The sequence below is a fragment of the Chroicocephalus ridibundus genome, chromosome 5 (assembly GCF_963924245.1).
Source record: "Chroicocephalus ridibundus chromosome 5, bChrRid1.1, whole genome shotgun sequence".
In the NCBI taxonomy this organism is placed as follows: domain Eukaryota; kingdom Metazoa; phylum Chordata; class Aves; order Charadriiformes; family Laridae; genus Chroicocephalus; species Chroicocephalus ridibundus.
The window spans coordinates 45,257,550-45,276,836 of record NC_086288.1 but is presented as its reverse complement, the minus strand read 5'-3'; the positions used below and the strand labels follow the sequence as shown (position 1 = coordinate 45,276,836).

The 19,287-nt window shown below is 46.9% G+C and overlaps 1 protein-coding gene across 2 annotated transcripts in view; it reads left to right on the top strand.

Annotated features, from left to right (window-relative positions):
- The window catches only part of PTPRA (protein tyrosine phosphatase receptor type A), a 125,707-nt gene that overhangs the window by 83,654 nt on the left and 22,766 nt on the right, over window positions 1-19,287 (top strand). The window contains exons 4-7 of one of the 2 annotated variants that reach the window (XM_063336019.1): window positions 3,239-3,431; window positions 12,937-13,015; window positions 13,448-13,810; window positions 16,586-16,603. In XM_063336019.1, the coding sequence (XP_063192089.1) occupies window positions 3,429-3,431; window positions 12,937-13,015; window positions 13,448-13,810; window positions 16,586-16,603 (463 nt within the window). In that variant the 5' untranslated portion in view covers window positions 3,239-3,428. The remainder of the gene's footprint in view (window positions 1-3,238; window positions 3,432-12,936; window positions 13,016-13,447; window positions 13,811-16,585; window positions 16,604-19,287) is intronic. The other variant, XM_063336018.1, reaches the window with a different exon arrangement.

The following is a 19,287-nucleotide window of genomic DNA, read 5'->3' as shown; positions in this document are numbered from 1 at the left end:
GGCTCACCACACTGTTCCTGGTACAGGCTAGGATGCTGTTGGCCGCCTTGGCCACCTGGGCACACTGCTGGCTCATATTCAGCCGGCTGTCAACCAACACTCCCAAGTCCTTTTCTGTCGAGCTGCTTTCGAGCCACTCTGCCCCAATCCTGTAGCGCTGCATGGGGTTGTTGTGACCCAAGTGCAGGACCCGGCACTTGGCCTTGTTGAACCTCATACCATTGGCCTCAGCCCATCGGTCCAGCCTGTCCAGATATATATGCTAGGTTTATAGAATAGCAATGATAGAAGATGCCTGGTTTCTTGGTGTGGCTCTAAGACCTGTGCCTACAGCATCGCTTCGTCTTGAACAAGGTCATCCCTCTTGGGCATGGAAGATGGAAAGGAAAATAGATGAAAAAAAGGCAGATGGAAAGTGGAAATAGAACCACCAGAGGCAGAGTTTGGTCCTTTTTCAGGAGCTGACGAGAAGAAATGTTTGGGAGACTGATCTGCTCAAAATGCCAGCAGCGTGAATGATAACGGGGATCGCCCTGGAACTCTGCTGGCCCCAAAATCCTTTCTTTGCTGAGGGTATTTTGGCTGCTCTCTGGGCGCAGGCTCCTTTCTGCCAGGTTATTTATGTTTCCAGTGAACTTCCCACTCACATCAGCATCTTGAAAAACCTCACATCCCTTCTCATAGACGGCCTTTCTCCCCAGCTGCTCTTACCTGCAGTCCCCATAATTGGCAATAATTTCCCTAATTGCTCACAAAAGCAGATGTTCTCTCTGTGGTCACATCAAACCGGCTTATACTGTACTATATACATGAGCATAGAGCATTAAAGGACTAATTCCTGTAAATAAGCCTATTAAAAGGTTAGAAATAATGCCACCAACTAAACCATCAATGGCAGCTGGATCCCACTGGTTTTATTAATTTGTTATATGTAACGTCGCAATCCCCATCTGCTCGGGACTGGGATGCCCTTGGGCTTTGCCAGTTGATCTTCTGTTGTGGATGGTGAATGTCTTAGCATACAAGATCATCCCTTTGCATTGTTTCCAGCTAATAAATCACATTTATAGGTAATTAACACTACACCTAACATATCCCTAGTATTACTGGTGAATGGGAGAAGAGACCAGTTCATGCAATTGCGAGTGGGGGAACTGTGCTTTCAAGGCTTTAGGTGATGCTACTAAAGAAAAAAATTAATTTTACTTATTCTCCTGCCTCAAAGCGGGAAAAAAAAGTGGTTCCCCGATTCCTCTCCAAGTGCACTTTGCTTTTCACCCTTCATAGGGAAAGGGTTACAGACAGCAGTGCAGCACCGATCCCAGGGCAGCCTAGGGAAGAACCCTTACCCAAGTTGTCAGCTTAATTGCCAGCATTAATCCCCTGCACTACTTGAACGAGGAGCTGATAAGGTGTAATTAGGCTGTGGGAGTGTAATTGCTAGGAGCTCCATCCAGTGGTTGGGGTAGCATTGCCTTCTGGAAGGCCCCTCGATGCTCTTGAGCTGTCCTTTGCTGGTGGGTGCCATTGGCGCTTGCTGTGGATGTGAAGTCCCCATTGCCTGTGCTACAGGGAGAGCACAACCCTGAAGCATTCAGAGGCTTTTTATATAGAGAGAGTGGTTTTTTCCTCCAGTTACTTCTGCTAATTTAAGAAGTAAGGGCTGGAATACTTTCTATAAATTGGGGTGGCCAGAAAGTGGTTGTTCCTTTTTTATTTTCTGGTGGGTCACGTGTGATCTACCATTGCTCCAGCTTTTAATACCTCCAGCAACTGCCTCAGAGCTCACAGTGTTGCATTTTGATCCAAATTTCACCTGCAACATGGATGAAACCTTCATCAGCCATTTGCATTTAAGCTGTAGCTTGTTTTCATGATGGCCTTTGGCTGGGCAAAAGATACTTGTAAAAACAGCAGTCTTGCCATCAGCCAGGTGGTAGCTGAAGTCCCTAGGTCACCCCCAACTGATTATACTGTTTACCACTTTGGACATTTACATTTTACTTACCTAAAGCTCCCTTGCTGCTTTCAGGTGAGAGCTCTTCTCTCCCTCTTTCTTGGACCAAAAGTTTTAGCTCAAGCTTCTGACATCCCATATACTGACACAGAGGAGAATAAAGTTATAGCCCAAAAGCTCTGCTGCATGTCTGGGTTTAGGACATCACAGGTCTTGCACTGGAAGATTTTGGCACTGCTCAACTCCTGCCCTCCCTAGGACTAACCTGAGGACATGCCTGAGCTCAGGGTATGGCTTTTGCCAGCAGTTTGTTTTTCAGCCTCTGCATCCCCTTTGGAGGTGGTGGCTCCTGGTCCTCGTCAGCGGTGCTGGCTGAAGTCAAGCAGCTGGGCTGTGCATCATGCGGTGGCCCTGGATTATGGAGAAATGCAGAGTCTGCCGTTACAGTAAAGAATATTATTAGCTATTAACACAGTTTTGGCCTCTGACCCTGCTTTTTTATTACCATTTCATCCTCTTGGTGCATTCGCCATCCAGTGAGAATGGAAAAATTAAGGCATTTTGATGAGCTGAGTTTTTAAAGCAGCATCACTCTGGGTTTGCGGCTCCAGAAATACCTGTCAGGCCATTTTCCTTTTGCCTGGAAATGCGTGTTGGTGTCTTATTTGAAGGTTTTGCTGAGAAACACTTGTGTCCGGCAGTGCAACTGCTCCCAGTCACGTTTTTCAGCTTGAAGCATTCAGCAGAAGACATGCCTCAAAATGCTTTTGGCACTCGAATGAAAGTCAGAGAGGAAAACGTTTGCAGCTCTGGTTCCCCTTGATTGCAAACCTTGTTTAAAGACCCTTGCAGCCACTGGTAAAATTATGCTTTTGGTTCTTTTCTCTGGCAAGCTGCAACAGGAACACAGTTAATGTGAGATGCAGGGGATGCATCCCTGGCCCCGCTCTGGCTATCGCCATTTGTACATCATCCTCGACCCTTTTTTCCGGTCTAATACATGCAAATATATGTAAAGAGAAAAGACTGTTCCACCGAGTCTTGCACATTTGTTTAAAAAGAGGGAAAACAGTCTGAATTTACAGGGAATTTGCAAGCTGAATTTTAAGACCCATATATAAAAAGACCCAAAAAGCAGCTGGCAGCGGCCACTGATGCTGACCGAGGCATTGCTTTCTGGCGTCTTTATTTTCCCTGTGCTCGCAATCATAATGTCATTAATATGGAGCTTTTTGAGAACTGGAGTATATCCTAATTAGCAGCCTCTGATTTTTTTTCTAGTTTCATAATCAGTGATCTTGGCTACACCAGAAGTGTTACTGTGGCAACAGGGCTGAACTGAGCAGCGGTGCAGAATTACCGCAGGTAAATTGGTGATTTTACGGATCCACAGCACTTTCTTAGCCCAAGGGCTGCTCCGTGGGACGGGCTGGCTGCTCCCTGCACCCTACAGGTGTCCCGGGCGGATTTCATGGTAAGCACAACCAGCGATTAAGCTGCATGACCGAACGCATGCGTTTTAATTGGAGCTTAGCCTCTGTAATGAGATTTTAAGGCTGTCATGCGAATGATCCCCTCCGACACCTTTGTTTTAAGTTGGATGCTCTGACCGTTTGCCACCCGTCTGCTCCGGCTCCCCAGCTCAGTCTGGATTTGGAGCTGGGAGTTCATCTTGATCCTGCAGAAAGGGCTGAGCCCAAAAGCTGGGCTTTATTTTTTGTGGGTTTTTTTTTTTTTTTTTAAACCTTGTTTCTCCTCCCCACGAACCGTTTGCTCGCTCTCCGAAAGGCATCTTGCTAGATAGGGATGTTATTATGCTAAATAATGGCCATGCTTCATCCTGACTCCTCGATCAAATGCAACCGCTCTTTTTCATAGCTGGTATGTGAACTGCACTCGTATTTTCTTTGTACATGTTATAAACGATGCCTGGGACAAAAGAAGGGGACACTCTAAAATCGAATACTTAAAGAAACATATTCCTGTATGACTTGACTTTAAAAAAAATAATACTTGTTTATTAGTTATTTTGAATAATGAGATGAACCGGCGTCACTTGAGCCTTTTGGGCAGCCAGTCCCTGCTTCCCAGCACCACATTGCAACTGCGATACCCATCCTGTGGGGGAAAGCATGCCAGGAGACCATATTTTTTGGTCTCATACTAGCCAGGGGTTTTTACAAGCTCTGGAGTAGTTGCTTCAGCAGATCCATTTTAATTACCCCAGAAGGAGGTCTCACCTCCCTCTCTCCTTTGCAACACAGCTTCTGCCACCCCACCGACCCTCACCAACCTGGCCTGCAGCAAACCCTGCGTCCCCAGCTCAGAGTCAGTCCTTCATGTTCATCCTCCCTGACCTGACAGCTCCCTTGGCCTTTGGCTCACTGCTCCCCTTTTTCTTAGGACTTCACCTTCTCTCAGCTTTGTGCCTGTCCCACCTTGATGCTCCTTGATGCCGTGTCCTTTAGGAAACCCTGTAGAGCTGGTTGTTCTCCATTGCTACAGGTCCAAGAAGCTCTTCATACCCTTTCGTCTCCCTCCACAATTTATTCCCCAACCCGTGCTGGTTTGTTCTTCAAGAGGTGCAAGAGCAACCAGCATGCACTCCCCCAATCAGACAGCTGCAGCGCTGGCAGAAAAGAGTGGCTGAGGGCAAATTAAACCCGTACTAATCATGAGGGTTATTCAGAAAAGTATTATTAGGAAAATAATTGGGTGTATTTGTAGCTCTTCTCCTCCAAGGGACTCGAGGCGGCTTCCAGACGGTGACTCTGCTCGCTGTACTAGCAGTGCAGCTAGGAGCACCCGAACGTGCAGCACAGTGGGCAAGGACTGGAGATCATCAAGCACCTTGCTCTTAGCTGTGCCACCAATCTGCCCCTGGCATAGCCAGGGATGGAGCCTACGTCTCCTGGCTTATTACTTCTGTATTTTTAGCATGAGACCATTGAGTCTCTCAGCTCTGTGTTAGTATTTGCCTGCTTTGAAACACACAGAGAGAGATTTCTTTCCTAAAAGCAAGGCAATACAGAAAACTAAGGTTCTGGTATGCCAGAGTTACAGAGGACAGATACCCACAGTCAACATTTCTGCATCTCTGCATAGGAGCCTGAACTATTTAATGTCTGGATTATTTAAGCATCCACATTCATTGATGTTTTTCTCTGTGTTTTTGCTTAAAACCTCATCGGTTTAGTTTTCCTGTCTCCTAACTGGGACAGTAATTCCCAAGTCTCAGGACTCTTCTAGGAGGCTCGCTTGTCAGTCTGGAGACGCTCTAAGCTCCTTTAGAGGAGGCTGTTATAATGGGCTTGTTTCCTCTGAGCAGCTTTTTGACTCTTTGTTAGTGGCTGCTAGAAGGTGTCTCATACATGGCAAAGGGCTGTCCTGGTGTGCAGTAACTGGTGCTTGTTCACTGAACAACAGCAGAGAGCTGGAGTGACACTGGTGGGATCCGAGGATACATCCTGAACAGTGCAGGGGTCTCCTTCTCAGTGCTGGATGTTGTCTTAATCCACTATGACCTTAAATCCTAGCAGGGTTGCCTTCTGAAAAGTTTGCAAGACAGTAAGTTACAGAATCACAGAGTGACTGAGGTTGGAAGGGATCTCTGGAGGTCATCTGGTCCAACCCCCGTGCATAACCAGGGCCACCCAGAGCCAGTTGCCCACAGCCATTATCCAGACAGAATTTGGAGTTCTACAGGGATGGAGGCTTCACAACCTCCCTGGGCAACCTGTCCCAGTGCTCAGTCACACTCACAGTGAAAAAGTGTTTCCTGATGTTCAGGGAGACCCTCTTCTGTCTCAGTTTGTGCCCATTGCCCCTTGTCCTGTCTGGAAAGAGCCTGCCTCCATCCTCTTCCACCCTCCCTTTAGGTAGGCAATGATGAGATCTCCCTAAGCCTTCTCTTCTCCAGGCTGAACAGTCACAGCTCTCTCAGCCTTTCCTCATAGCAGAGATGCTCCAATCCCTTCATCATCTTCGCGGCCTGTTGCTAGACTCTCTCCAGTCTGTCCATGTCTCTCTTCCACCAGGGAGCCCAGCACCGGACACAGTGCTCCAGTGTGGCCTCACCAGTGCTGCACAGAGCAGAAGGATCACCCCCCACACACCTGCTGGCTATGCTTTGTCTAACGCAGCCCAGGACACCACTGGCCACCTTTGCCTCAAGGGCACATTGCTGGCTCATGGTCAACTTGGTGTCCACCAGGAACCCCAGGTCCTTTCCTGCCAAGTTGCTTTCCAGCTGGGCGGCCTCAGCACATACTGGTGCCTGGGGTTGTTCCTTCCCCCTCCCCCCGTAGGGGCAGGACTTTGTAGTTCTCCTTGTTGAACATTGTGAGGTTCCTGTTGGCCCATTTCTCCAGCCTGGTGAGGTCCCCCTGGATGGTGCAAGACCATCTGGCATCTCAGCAAATCCTCCCAGCTTGGTGTCATCAGTAAGCTTGTTGAGGGTGCACTCAGCCCCATCATCTAGATCATTGAATGAAGATGTTAAACAGTACTGGACCCAGTAAGTTGTTCTTAACTGTGGTCTCAAAGGTCCTTGCAAATATTTCTGAATGAATTAAACCTGTCATTCACTTGGGGAGTAAAACAGACAATTTGGGAGACTTTTTATGGTCAGTCAGGTTGAAGCACAGGGATTTCCAGTTTTCGACGACAGAGGTAGGAAGGGAGTGTGGGGAAACTTTCCCAAGGTCTGGTTGGTGAACACCTGATCCTCTCTACATCCACCCATGATGGTTTCAGGCACATTACTGCACCCAGAGCATGCTTTGAGAGCCTTATGATTGGCATGGGATAGACTAACATCTTGTTAAAGATGATCTCCATGAGAAAGACTGATCCTGGTTCAGGCCAGCACTTTTTAAAATCATCCTAATAGTGTTAGTTATTTCTGGACACCCAGAATTCCAGGTGGGAGTAGGATCAGGTTCCTAGAATGTCGCTCTTTGAAAGATGTTCCTCTGTTGGACTCTGTCTGTTCCTCTGTTGGACCGAAGGTCATGAAAATGGTCAGAGGGCTGGAACCCCTCTGCTATGAGGGAAGGCTTTGGGGCTGTTCAGCCTGGAGAAGCGAAGGCTCTAGGGAGACATTATTATGGCCTTTCAATATAGAAAGAGGGCTTATAAGAAAGATGGAGAGAGACTTTTTACCAGGGCCTGTAGTGACAGAACAAAGGGTAGTGGATTTAGACCGAAAGAGGGTAGGTTGAGGTTGGAGGTAAGGAAGAAAAGGTTTATGGTGAGGGTGGTGAGACACTGGACCATGTTTCCCAGAGAAGTTGTGGATGCTCCATCATTGAAAGTGTTCAAGGTCAGGTTGGATGGGGCTTTGAGCAACCCAATCTGCTGAAAGATGTCGCTGCCCATGGCAGGGGGGTTGGACTAGACGATCTTTGAAGGTCCCTTCCAACCCAAACCATGCCATGAGTAAATATCAAGGTGCTATAAAGTGGTGGTTTGTTGAAGGTTGGGCAGGTGGAGAAAGCAAAACCCCAAGCTCTTACCGCAGGTTTGTCCTCCTCCTCGTGCGCCATTTGTTACAGCGGCTGTCACTCGTGTGGAAGCCGCCTGTTTATTTAAAAGAAAAAAAAAAAGAAAACGAAGTGGATTTTCAGAAAGGGTGAATGGTTGCTGTGATTCATCTTTTCTGTTGAAGAGTGGAAAAGCAGAGGGTGGGGCGGGGGAATAATGTTCAGTGACACATCAAAGGCCTTGTTTCAGCTTCAGAGACACATGCAAGGAATTAGTCACTGCGTCTTGGTGCAACAAAACCTTTTTACCTCCCTCAACTCAAAAGCTCCTCTCTCTGCAATGGCCAGCTCGCCGCAGCTCTGGAGACAGCCCTGCATTAGCCATCCCAATACAATTTGGAGCCAATTGCATTGATGTTAAAGAAGGGAAGAAATCAATGCACAATGTAAGGAGCCCCCCTGCAAGACACTTGGCACCTGGGTGATTTCCCATAAGGGACCGGGCTTTGCTTCTCGTTGCAGAGCTCCCAGAAGCGGGGCTCGCCCTGAGCATTATTTTTACATCTTTTGCATTTCATCCAACGCAAGAGGTTTGGAGCTACAGGAAAGGGGAACCTGGTGCCAGAGAAATCGTTCTGACATCAGATGAGCCCATGGGCAGCTCTCCTCTGCCACAGATCACAGCTCCAGTAAGAGGCCAGAAAACCACAAACGGGATTTAAAAGGAGCAGGGAGGGGGAGAGAGAATGGCAGGTTTGTTTTGCAGGGCAGCTGAGCCATGCTGATGGCTTGCTGCCACCAAAAAGAAAAAAAAAAAAAGACCTTTTTCCCCTTTCTTTATGCTCATGCTTGCTCTCGTCCTACTGTGAGCTGCTTCAAAGAGCTAACCGGTGCAAATGCTAACCTTGCTCCTAGTTTTGCCCTCTTCCCTGCCAAAAAAAAAAAGAAGAAAACTGAACTTTGTTTTTAATTTTTCACTGCAGTTGGGGCCAGCACAAGGCAGTCGGGTGGTCTTGGTTGAGCCACTACATTTTAGCATCTCACTGATCGCAGCAGTGGTTTCTAGGGTCCCAGAAAGCCGGATGGAATTCAAGTTGTGTCTCCTCCTTGCACATAGAAAAAGATTGCCTCATTTTCCAGGAATTAGCAATATGTCAGAGGTGGGGGTAAATCCTGCCTTTGATTGTGGACGGCTGTATCCGGGTAGGATCTGGGCAGTTTCTGCAGCACTAAATACTAATTCTTTGCTTTCTGCAAGCACAGGGAGGTGGTCTTGCAGCCAAACCCCCCTACAGAAGCAGCACACACAAGGACCATTTTTAGGCCTCTTATTACTTTATAAAGAGATTATTTCCTTTCCTCCCGCCCCCCAGCATCAGTCATCTTGACAAGATGAACTTATTTTAAAACACAGGTCCTGCAGCCTAAAACCCAGCCTTTCCTATAGGAAGCTCCTGAGCAGTGTTCGGGAGAGTGTAATGCATGTACACTGTCTCTCTCTATATATAAAAAAATATTGCTGGAAACACCGGTAGCAATTATTCAGGTTTCTAACCCTGATTTTTCAAAAGGAAGGTTTAAAATGAAGATGCGATGCTGAGCATCCCAACCCACGGGGGCCGAAGCTGGCTCCTTTCTCCTCAGCAGAGCCGGCGCCGTGACGTCAGGGTGTTTTTCTGCAGAGCTCGCAGGATGTTACAGCCAGCCAAGAGCTGTGTTTATGTTGATAACATTACAAGTATTTCCTCTCCGTTTCCGAAACCAGCAGGGAGGGAGCCGAGGGGGAAGGGAGACTCGGGTTTCTCCAGCTTTGGGGTAGGACTCTGGAGGCCTTTTATGTTAAGAAGCGGGTAACAGCGTACCGCTGGCATTTATTTTTACTGCGTTTGGGAATAGGGAGTGTTTAATAGCAGGGGCTGGGAGCCGGGAGCTGGGCTGGCACAGCTCTCCCCTTGCGCAGGGCTCTTTCGCTTGCTCTCTGCTCTGGATCCGGTTTTAAGGTGATAAAGCAGCGCTGGCAGCTGATTGCTGGTCACAGGAGCGGCTCCCAGGATTTTTGTGCAATGATCTGCACAGCAAGCCGTGATGCTCTTGGGGCTGCCCGGTGTCCTATTTCTTTTGACATTCACAGTAATAAAGCCATAAAAACTCAGGATCCACACGGACTGCCTGCATCCAGCTTTCTTCACAAAAACGGGGTAAGGCTTGGGGAAATTTGGTATTCTCTCCCCTTGCCAACCCTTTCCTCCTAATGCGATCCACTCAAGGATCAATGAACTTATTAAATGTAATATCAAGGGGGTTTTAAAGGCAGGCAGCTGCCTGCCCACTGATGTAATCCCAGGGCATCGGAGCTGCGCTGCTGGCTCAGCAAAGGAGGGACCTGCATCATTCCACTGTCCCGAAGGGGTTTTGCAGCCGGTACCCATGGCTGGTCCAGGAGTTGCCTTCGGTTCTCATCCATATGGCAATCACAGTCATGGAAATAAAACCAAGTTCTTTTATTGTATGTGGGTTACTTCCCTGTAACGGAGGGCAGAAAAAAGAGAGGATTCGCAGCTTTTACTTCATTTCACCTACCCTCCATGTCCTGCTTTTGATACCAAGGGAAAATATGTTGAGGATGGGGCAGAAGAGCTTCGGATGCCAATGGGACATTCGGCTGTTGGCTTTAGGGAGAGGGAGAGGTCATTATGGGCTAACCCATCAGTCTTTCTTTCCTTAACTTGCTCAAAAGGACTCCAGGGACCACAGATGGGAGAGGAACCGAGTCCTCTGAGGTCCAGTCTCAGCTCTACCACCCCTTTGCTGAGTGACCATGAACAAATTTTCATTGCCCTGGTATATGAGGTGTGCTGCAAGAGCTGGAGCAGCCATCTCAAAACGATCCTTGAAGCCATTGAGAAAGGCTTGGAAGAGATTAAGATCTATATGGTTTTCCAATGATTGGTTAATTATGAGCCATACAGTGAGGAGCAAGATCTCAGTGTGAGGAGCCAGTAGGATGCCACATGGTGGAAGCGTCCCCGTTAGCGACTGGTTTGTCTGTTCTCGGAGCAAACTGCTGCTGCAGAGCTAGCGCTGGTATAGCTGTGGGAATCCCAAATGAATAGGATCCCAAATGAGCAGAATCCCAAATGAACAGGATCCCAAATAAACAGGAATCCCAAGTGAGTGGGAACTCCTGTTTTGAGAAACATGGCAGGGGCTTCTTTCCTGGAGCCACTTCCACCTGTGAGACTGGCATTTCTGCACAAATATTCATCAAAACACAACAAACAGTGACTTTTTTTCCTAGCAGTGTTTGCAGAAGGTCTTTCCCTTTACCTTGTTATTGTTTTCTTGTTGCGGTAGCAGTGGGTTGCTGATGAGGGAAGCGGTTGCAATGGCGAGACTGGTGCCTTCACATCAGCCCTTGCAAGGTTTCAGGAGCATCTCAGTGCTGCCATTACATTCATTTGGAGATTCACCACGGGCTTAGGGTCCTTCTGCCTTTGCGCACGGGTCTGATTGCAATGAGAGCCTGTTTTCTATGGGTTTCTGCAGTGGGATGCTCGAAGGATCTGTGTCCTGCAGAGAGTTGCTTTCATTCTTGACATCAGTGCATCTTCGAGTGCTTCCCAGTTGCAATTAAACATGGGGAGGACACAAACTCCCTGGGGACAACACACTGCGGGGGTGGAAAACCTCTTTGGCTTAGGACCATCTCAGTTCCAGAGTGTGATTACTTGTTGAGTGGCCTTAACAAGCACCAGGAGTGGAGCGTGCCATCGAAACCCTACCGGTTGTGGGTTTTCCAGACATCCCATCCTGGAGCAGAGCCTCGGGGAGACATTGCAGGACGAGGCCCGCTCTCACCAGCGATGGGAGTGCCAAACCAGTTCAAATTCATCCAGGCAGATATTTTAATCGGTAATGAAATCCACTGGAAAGTTGGCTGCTCGCACCAGTGGGACCCCTTGGAGAAAGCCCCGTTCCGCTTGCAGCAGCAGGGCTGGCCATGGAGAGAGCCGGAGGAAAGCTCTTATCTCTGGAGCTTGGTTTCCTTCTGGTTCAGGGTTTGTCTGACCTTTTGGTCACTGAGTAAGTTTGATTTTTGCCAGGTTTTCTTCTGAGGGGAGGAAGAATATGTAAGTGGGTGGTGCTGGTGGGAGGATACTCCCGGGTGGGGAGGATCTTGTATTTCTGATATCGTTTCCAGCACATTGATGACTTCAGTGTTGTCCTTTTGCCCAGAGTTTGGGATGGGTCTAGATTGAAGCAGATTTAAATAAATAGAATGAGAACAAACAACACAAGACGTATTTAAGAGGGGGAGGCTTAGACCGCGTATCAGGAATAAAACGCTTTCTTGGCAGCTTGTTGAGTTGACTTGGCAGTGAGATCTCGCAGCCTTCTCCCAGGAGATGCTCAAGATGCAACTGGAGGCATGACAAAAGCCTGAAGGACAGAAGAGAGTCATACGGCAGCTGCTGGTTGATGGCACGTAGCAGAGCCATCTCCGAGCCCTCTCTGGGCTCATAGCAGATGAGAGATGCTGGCCCGACCTTGGGAGGCCCCAGGCTCTGAGGCTTGGCAGCTTTGGGCTCTCTTCTGGCCAGGACGATGACGTCTCGCAGCTCACTGTCGTTTGCCTCAGCCTCTGGACCCATATCTGTTCGGGAGGAGATAACTATACCCATTTCTCAGGAGCTTTTTGAGGTCTACAGAGGAAAGAAATCACCATAAAAAAACTTGTATTTAAAAGGGCTGAGGGAGAAAGCCTGGGGGAAGCAACTCTACTGATGTCATCATCCTGTAATTTTGCAGGACGTTTCCTGGGAAGAAATTTACAGTACAATGAATGTGCAGCCTGCACTTGCAGATGATCTTGGATTATTATTTATGGGTATTTGTTTTGTCCCCACATGCAGGCAATCTGATGGGGTTTGAATGGAGCTGAGCCTGTCCTTGTGCGGGTATTCTGCCCAGCCAGTAACAGGCAGGGGCTTCAGTGAGCCGGCAGGGATCTGCTGGGCACTGCCCGCAGGAGGAGCTAACCTCTCCTTCTTCCTTGCCTCTGGTTCCTGGGCATTTTGCATCAAGGCTCCTTGACGTCATCACATGTATTGAATTTCAGTTTGCTTGAAGTATGCTCATTTGCAGGCTGTTATATGAACACATTATTAATTTTCTTTAAGACCAGGTACTTACCTTTGCTGCTCAGCTTCATAGCTCGTTCCTCTCATGCTCTCCCACAGTTCACCCATTCCCTGCTTCATCTCTGGTGACCTTTGCGCATCCACCAGACTAGGATCTCTCCACGTGCCCTCGCATTGGGAATGTATGAACACATCAATAAATCCTTCCCATCCACATGTCTGCAGAGACTCCAGCTACACATTCGCTCCTCCCTCCAGCTCTGCACATGCAAAATGCACAGCAGCGTCCCCAGTTTTAATTACTTTGGGATGATGTATGACAATTTAAATAACTTTTCTTTGCTCTCTTCCCCAGGTCAACATGGATTTGTGGTTCTTTCTCCTTTTGCTCGGAAGTGGCCTATTAAGTGTAGGTGCTAACAACAGTACGACAGGTAAGCTACACACATTGTCTCCTCTCTTTTGTCCCTAAACCATCTTTAGGATCAGAGGAGTAAGTGCTCACGTGCTCTGTGACTTACCCCTTCTGCCCTCCACTTAACTACAATATTAAGTGTCAAAAAGAGGGTGACAGGCTGCAGGTGCTCATAAATGGGACATGCAGGTTTCACTTCTAGCAAATATTGATCCTTTCTTACAGGGGCTCTAACCTTTGTACCTCCTTGATGTCATAATATATATTCAAGTTACCTGCTTTTATAGCGTGTGCATCACTGTGCTGTGCAAAGCATTTCTTGTCCTGGATTCGGGGTTTTTTGCCTGTTTTGTCCTTGGAGTTACAGTTGTGCGAATCTGCAGCATCTAAACCCTCCAGTGTTGCAGAAAGGTATCTCATGGAGGTTCCCTTGTGCTTTGTCCTCTCGCAGAGTCACCCATGACAGTGCCCACCTCCCCCAGGAGTCCCACCAAAGGTCCTACAGCACGTCCTGAAGATGGGACTACGACGAGCGCAAACAGCCTCACTATTAGCACTCCAGTGCCTGTTTCTACCATGGCGTCAAAGCCACCTACAACCACAGCCACCAGGATCTCCCCCAACACCACCACTGTCAGCCTCAACATCTCCACCCTGGGGACAACCGTGCCCATGCCTCCAGCCACCTCCTTGCTACCCAGCGTGACGCCGTCTGCTCCACGCACCACTCTCCCTAGCACAGAAGCCGAGACGACAGAGAGGAATTTCAGTGCGACAATGACAACACAAGAGACCTCTTCCGCTGCCCACAACGGTAGGCATCTCCTTCACCTCTTCTTCTCCAGGCCACCCTGCCTCCAGGTTGGTTTCTTTTCTCTTCTTTTGTTTTGCTGAACAAAAGAGAATGAGAAGACACTTTGGGGCAAATTTCACAGTGATACAAAATAATATAACTCACTGAAGTGACCAGATCAGAAGAGATTTATCCTACCGAACGTTCGGGCTTCTTGCCAAGATGCTGGGGCACCAGAAACCCTAGGATCTTGTTCCACTTTTGTCACAGATGAATTTCATCACTTTTTGTGGTTTCCGGAGTGAAATGGGGCTAGTGCTGCACAGCTCCCAGCTGCTGGCTGAGAAGTTGATCCTTAACGGGTCTGTGTAGGAAACAGCAATAAATCACTCCATATTGCCACTCAGCTGCAGAGCTTCGGTTATCCAGAGTGTTTCTGCATTTATTTGTATTTTGGTAGCCACCGTGAGCTCAAGCCACGGGTTTTGGCACTGTACAAGCATACACACAACAATGCAGTCCCTGTCCCAAGTGATTTAAGGCTTAGACTAGAGGTAGCCAGTCAGGGGTGAGATCTAGCTCTTGGGGAAAGCTTGTAAGTTGGCTTATTATCCAAAATTAGCCAAGCTGGGGATGAAGGATGATGTGGTAGGATGGTGCGCTGGCCCAATTGGTACGGTAATTTCTGTGCTCCACCCAATGGTTGCTAAACTGCTTGCAGACACAAGCCACACATGACAAACTGTCTGAAGATGCTCTCTCCACTGCGATGAGCACCAGGAACAACATGGTGAGACCTTATTGAGCAGAATATTCCACGCATTGGGTTTCTCAGTCTTGCATTTGCTGGCACATCCAGTGATTGGGTGGATGCCCCATCCCTGGAAGTGTTCAAGGTCAGGTTGGAGGGGGCTTTGAGCAACCTGGTCTAGTGAAAGATGGCCCTGCAGGGGTGTTGGACTAGATGATTTTTGAAGGTCCCTTCCGACTGAAACCATTTTGTGATTTTATGCTTACATTATCTGTTTTTTCCCCATTCCCTGGGCTACTTTAATCTTTGAAAGGTCTGGATGAGCAAGAATTGTCTCTGTTGACATCTTGCTGTCATTCCCCTCTTGGTACATCATCAGAGTGGCCCCTAAGAACGTAAAGTTTGGCTGCTCAATGTTGGTTAAAAGCAAAAATCAGGCAAAAAGAGGCTGATGTGACCAGAAATTTTAGCTGATCTGTGATTCTTCAGCCACTGTTTGCCCAAAGCAAAGACCCAGCTTTGATACTACATGCCTCTCAAGCTGCAACAGTCACATAGCAGTGCCTGCTAAAGGTTATAGTGAAAGCCTTGGCAGTGCAGGATTTAGTGGGAAAACAGAATGGGTAACTTGGCGGTGGGTAGAAAAGACTGAAAGAAGATAATATTGGACTTCATGCAGGGACAAGTCAAGTGTACATTCCTTAAGAATAAATTTTTCAAGGGCTATTGGGTGTTGGGTATCTAAACCCCTCTTCACATCAGTGAGGTGTGTGTGTCCTCTTCCTCTGGGCATCTTTGGAAACCGCAGCCCATGAAGCTGCAGTGAAGTTGTCTTTGCTACCAACATAGGAAAGGATGTGGCTGAAGGAAGTTTGCAAACCAACTTTCTTAGTGTCCTGCCGTTCGTGAGCTCATACAGCTTCTTTTCAAACACAAATCCTCAAGGCCTCTTCACAGAGTGAAGGAGCCCAGAGTAACCCTAGGTACATGCACGATGCAAGTTTAGAATAAATCAAATGGGAGTGATGGAGGCAAAAGCCTTAAGTACTGCTAAGATTTGCATTTTGTAATACAATGTCTGATAACAGAAGACTGAATATATCGTTTTTGTGTCTTTGCTACCTTTTTTATGACTTGGGTTACTGGTTTTGGTGAACTGCCTTGGTGTACACTATGACACGTTGGCCATTACACCAATCAAGGCCAGATGTGGCTTCTCATTTGATGTCAGTCCCAAGAACAAATGACCAAACCTGATTCTTTCTTTATTTCAAGGAATTTGTCAAGGACTAAAATTAGTTATAGGGCTGTCCTTGCCATTAATCTTAATGGGAAATTTGGATATCAGTCGTGGAAGATTTAAGTGGTGCTCAAGAGAGGGACAGGGGCAGAAGGCGACACATAAATTATATGTTGTACAGGCAATTCCTGCTTCTCCAAACCTACCAAGATTGTCATCAACCCCATGCTGCAGCTTCTAAAACAGGGGCATGGGGTGCCTGTGCCAGCAGCGTTACAGCAGGAGAGCTGGTCTGTGCTCTCCTCAGCATCCACTTGTTCTGGTTTCCTCCAGATGAGGCATCCAAAACAGCAGGTAGAGGCTTTCCTTGGATACTCCCCATCCCCGAGCCCAGTTGCTCTTAATTGAACTCTTGGCTCAGCCAGTCTTTTAAAATTATACACAAGTGTTATCTCTTAGTATTTAAGTGCTAATGAATTACACCAGTAACTTGCTGGTTATAGGGTTAAACAGACTGTGTTATTGATTAAGAGCAGTAAGTTGTGTTTATCAATGTTATAGCTTAGATTCAGCTCCTAGCTCTGCTGATAAAAAATTGGGGTTTGTTTCCTTTTTCCTTGTTACTAAGTGAAGGCTGAAATTTGTTTTAACATCCTGGCTTTGTAGCTGGTGTTTTAAATGAAAGATTTACAAGAAGATGATGAGAGTTACTAAATTTATTACTGTCTTGGTCTTTGATCCTTCCTGACTTATTAAAATGTATATTTCTTTGTTGCTAAGAGACTTTTGTTTTCTTTTTCTGCAGGTAACTCTGACAGAAGAGGTAAGAATTATATATTTCATTGCTCTTTATTCAAGCCCTCAGTAAAACATTTCCAAAAGTATTCTGCTATTAGATAGCTGTCCTTACAACACACTTCTAAAATTGCTTTTACAGAGCCTATCAAGCTCTTTAGAAGAGCTGGTGACACACTGATATCTAATTTGTGGTGGGCTTCTCTTTTTAGAAATAAGCAATCCTGTACCAATTTGTACATGTCCTGTTAGATACAAAGAGTTCCTGCTAAGTGCTCTGAAAATGTTAGCATTACAGCGCCAAGAGCTGGGTGACCAAAGTCTAAGAAACCATTCAGGAAACTTCCTTCTTTTTTTGCTCATGAATTGTCTTTATTGACTGTGACTTACCCTATTTGATCCGTACCCATTCTGCAAATGATGTGAATAATTATTATTCTCCTTAATTCCATTGGCAAGCAGTAGCACAAATCCATTTCTTGTAATATAATAGCACTTAGGAGCATTTTCCCATCTCTTAGTTCTGAGAACTGGCATCACTACCGGAATATTTGCAATTACTCATTGCTTTAGCAGTATAGGAGCGGGTAGAGTGGAGGTACAGCCAGTCTGGTTGCTACCTATAGAAACACACTTCCTCTGTGTGTTTTCATCATTCCTCTGATGGGTGTTTCAGCTTTGTAAACTCCATGGCAATCTGCTTTCCACTGCTTGGTGTGACAAACCCACACTGTCCTGCTATAGAGGAAAAGACAGATGCTCTGTGATAGTTACTGTCAGTACACATTTGCGCAGAGGAAATAAAAGGGACGCAAGTCCAAGGGAAATAATTTAAAGCAGTGGTTAAGGTGTTGCAGAAATATTCTGCATAATTCCCTTGAATCTGGCATGGCTTAGCTGTTGTTTTGTGCGATCTCTGCCTTTGTCCATCCCTGCTCCTGAGAGCACAGAAACAAAAAATGGGGAAAAAATCTGACTTCCTAATGATATTCATATTAATATTGCAAATATTAATATTACTGTTAATATTAATCAAGTAATTAATATTTTCCAAGTGCTGTGACTTGGAAGATTATTCTGGGGGGATAGAATCATAGAATCACTTAGGTTGGAAAAGACCCTTGGAATCATCAAGTCCAACCATCAACCCCATTCTACAAAGTTCTCCCCTACACCACATTCCCTAACACCACATCTAAACAACTCTTAATATTTGGAATGATATTGCAAAATTAAAAGCTTTCCTAACAAAATGTTGGTTGAGGGTTATTTTGAAGATGAGGAGTAGAAAACTATTTTTTATCCAAATTAGTGAAAATCTTCTGCCTCTTATTGCTAGCACTTGTACTACCACATGAAACCACCCACCGTGGTGTATCTCAACCACCAAGTACACTTTCACAACTGATTATTTACAACTTTTGTGGGAAACAAGTATCCTTTTATTTCCACCCCTCTCCCAAATCGGCATGGGCAGAAGAGATCTCTGCAAGCTTTGGGGTTGTTGGGTAATGGAGCTGCCCATGCTGGAGTGTCGGTGCTGAGCAGGGCAGCATGGAAGGATGTTCTCAGGTGGCTCTGCTTGCCCTGGTCTTCTTATTTGGCATCAGAAGCGGATTTTTCCTGGAGTCCAACTGATGGAAATTAGTGGTTTGCCTTTCCCAGCAGCACCCAACTCTCACAGCACCTGCAAGTCATTCCCCATGGCCTTTTAGTGACTGTGGCCTTTTAGGGCATCCATAAAATCTTTTTGTGCTACAGTTCCTAACAAGACGGTTTAATCCTTTGCAAGCCTGTAAGGGAGAGGGTAACTCAGGCATCTTTGTCAGGCTTGCTAAAAAGTCTTGCCTGCTTTCCCAAGGGGGAAGAGAGAGTAAACCTGCACAAATATTTATGACTTTACCTGTTCAAGGGGTGATTCTATGCTCCAGGCTCAAGCTCCACATCTGAGACAGCTGTGGGGATATATCAGCAAGACAGTTCCCTTCCCAGTGGGGCAGTGTGGATGAGAAATGCCTTGCCTTCTCCTGCTCTATGCCTAGAGTTGGTACAATGGATAAAGCAGTCATTTCAGCAAGCAGAAAACCTTGGCTGGAGGTTGGCTTTCTTTGGCTGAAGAGATGCTAATGCCTCCTGGTGTGCTGCCTCCTGAAGGGATCACCCGATGGTTGCACTATAGAATCACAGAATGGTTTGCGTTGGAAGGGACCTTCAAAGATCATCTAGTCCAACACCCCTGCCATGGGCAGGGACAGCTTCAACTAGACCAGGTTGCTCAAAGCCCCGTCCAACCTGACCTTAAATGTTTCTAGGGATGGGGCATCTACCACCTCTCTGGGCAACCTGGTCCAGTGTTTCATCACGCTCATTGTAAAAAAATTTCTTCCTTATGTCCAGTCTGAATCTACCCCTTTTCAGTTTAAAACCATTACCCCTTATCCTATTGTAACAGGCCCTGCTAAAAAGCCTGTCATTGTCTTTCTCTTTCTTATAACCCCACTTTTAGTATTGAAAGGCTGCAGTACGGTCTCCCCGGAGCCTTCTCTTCTCCAGGCTGAACAAACCCAACCTCTCAGCATGTCCTTGTAGGAGAAGTGCTCCATCCCTCTGATTGTTTTTGTGGCCCTCCTCTGGACCCACTCCAACAGGTCCATGTCTTTCCTGCGCTGGGGACACCAGAGCTGGAGGCAGTACTCCAGGTGGGGTCTCACG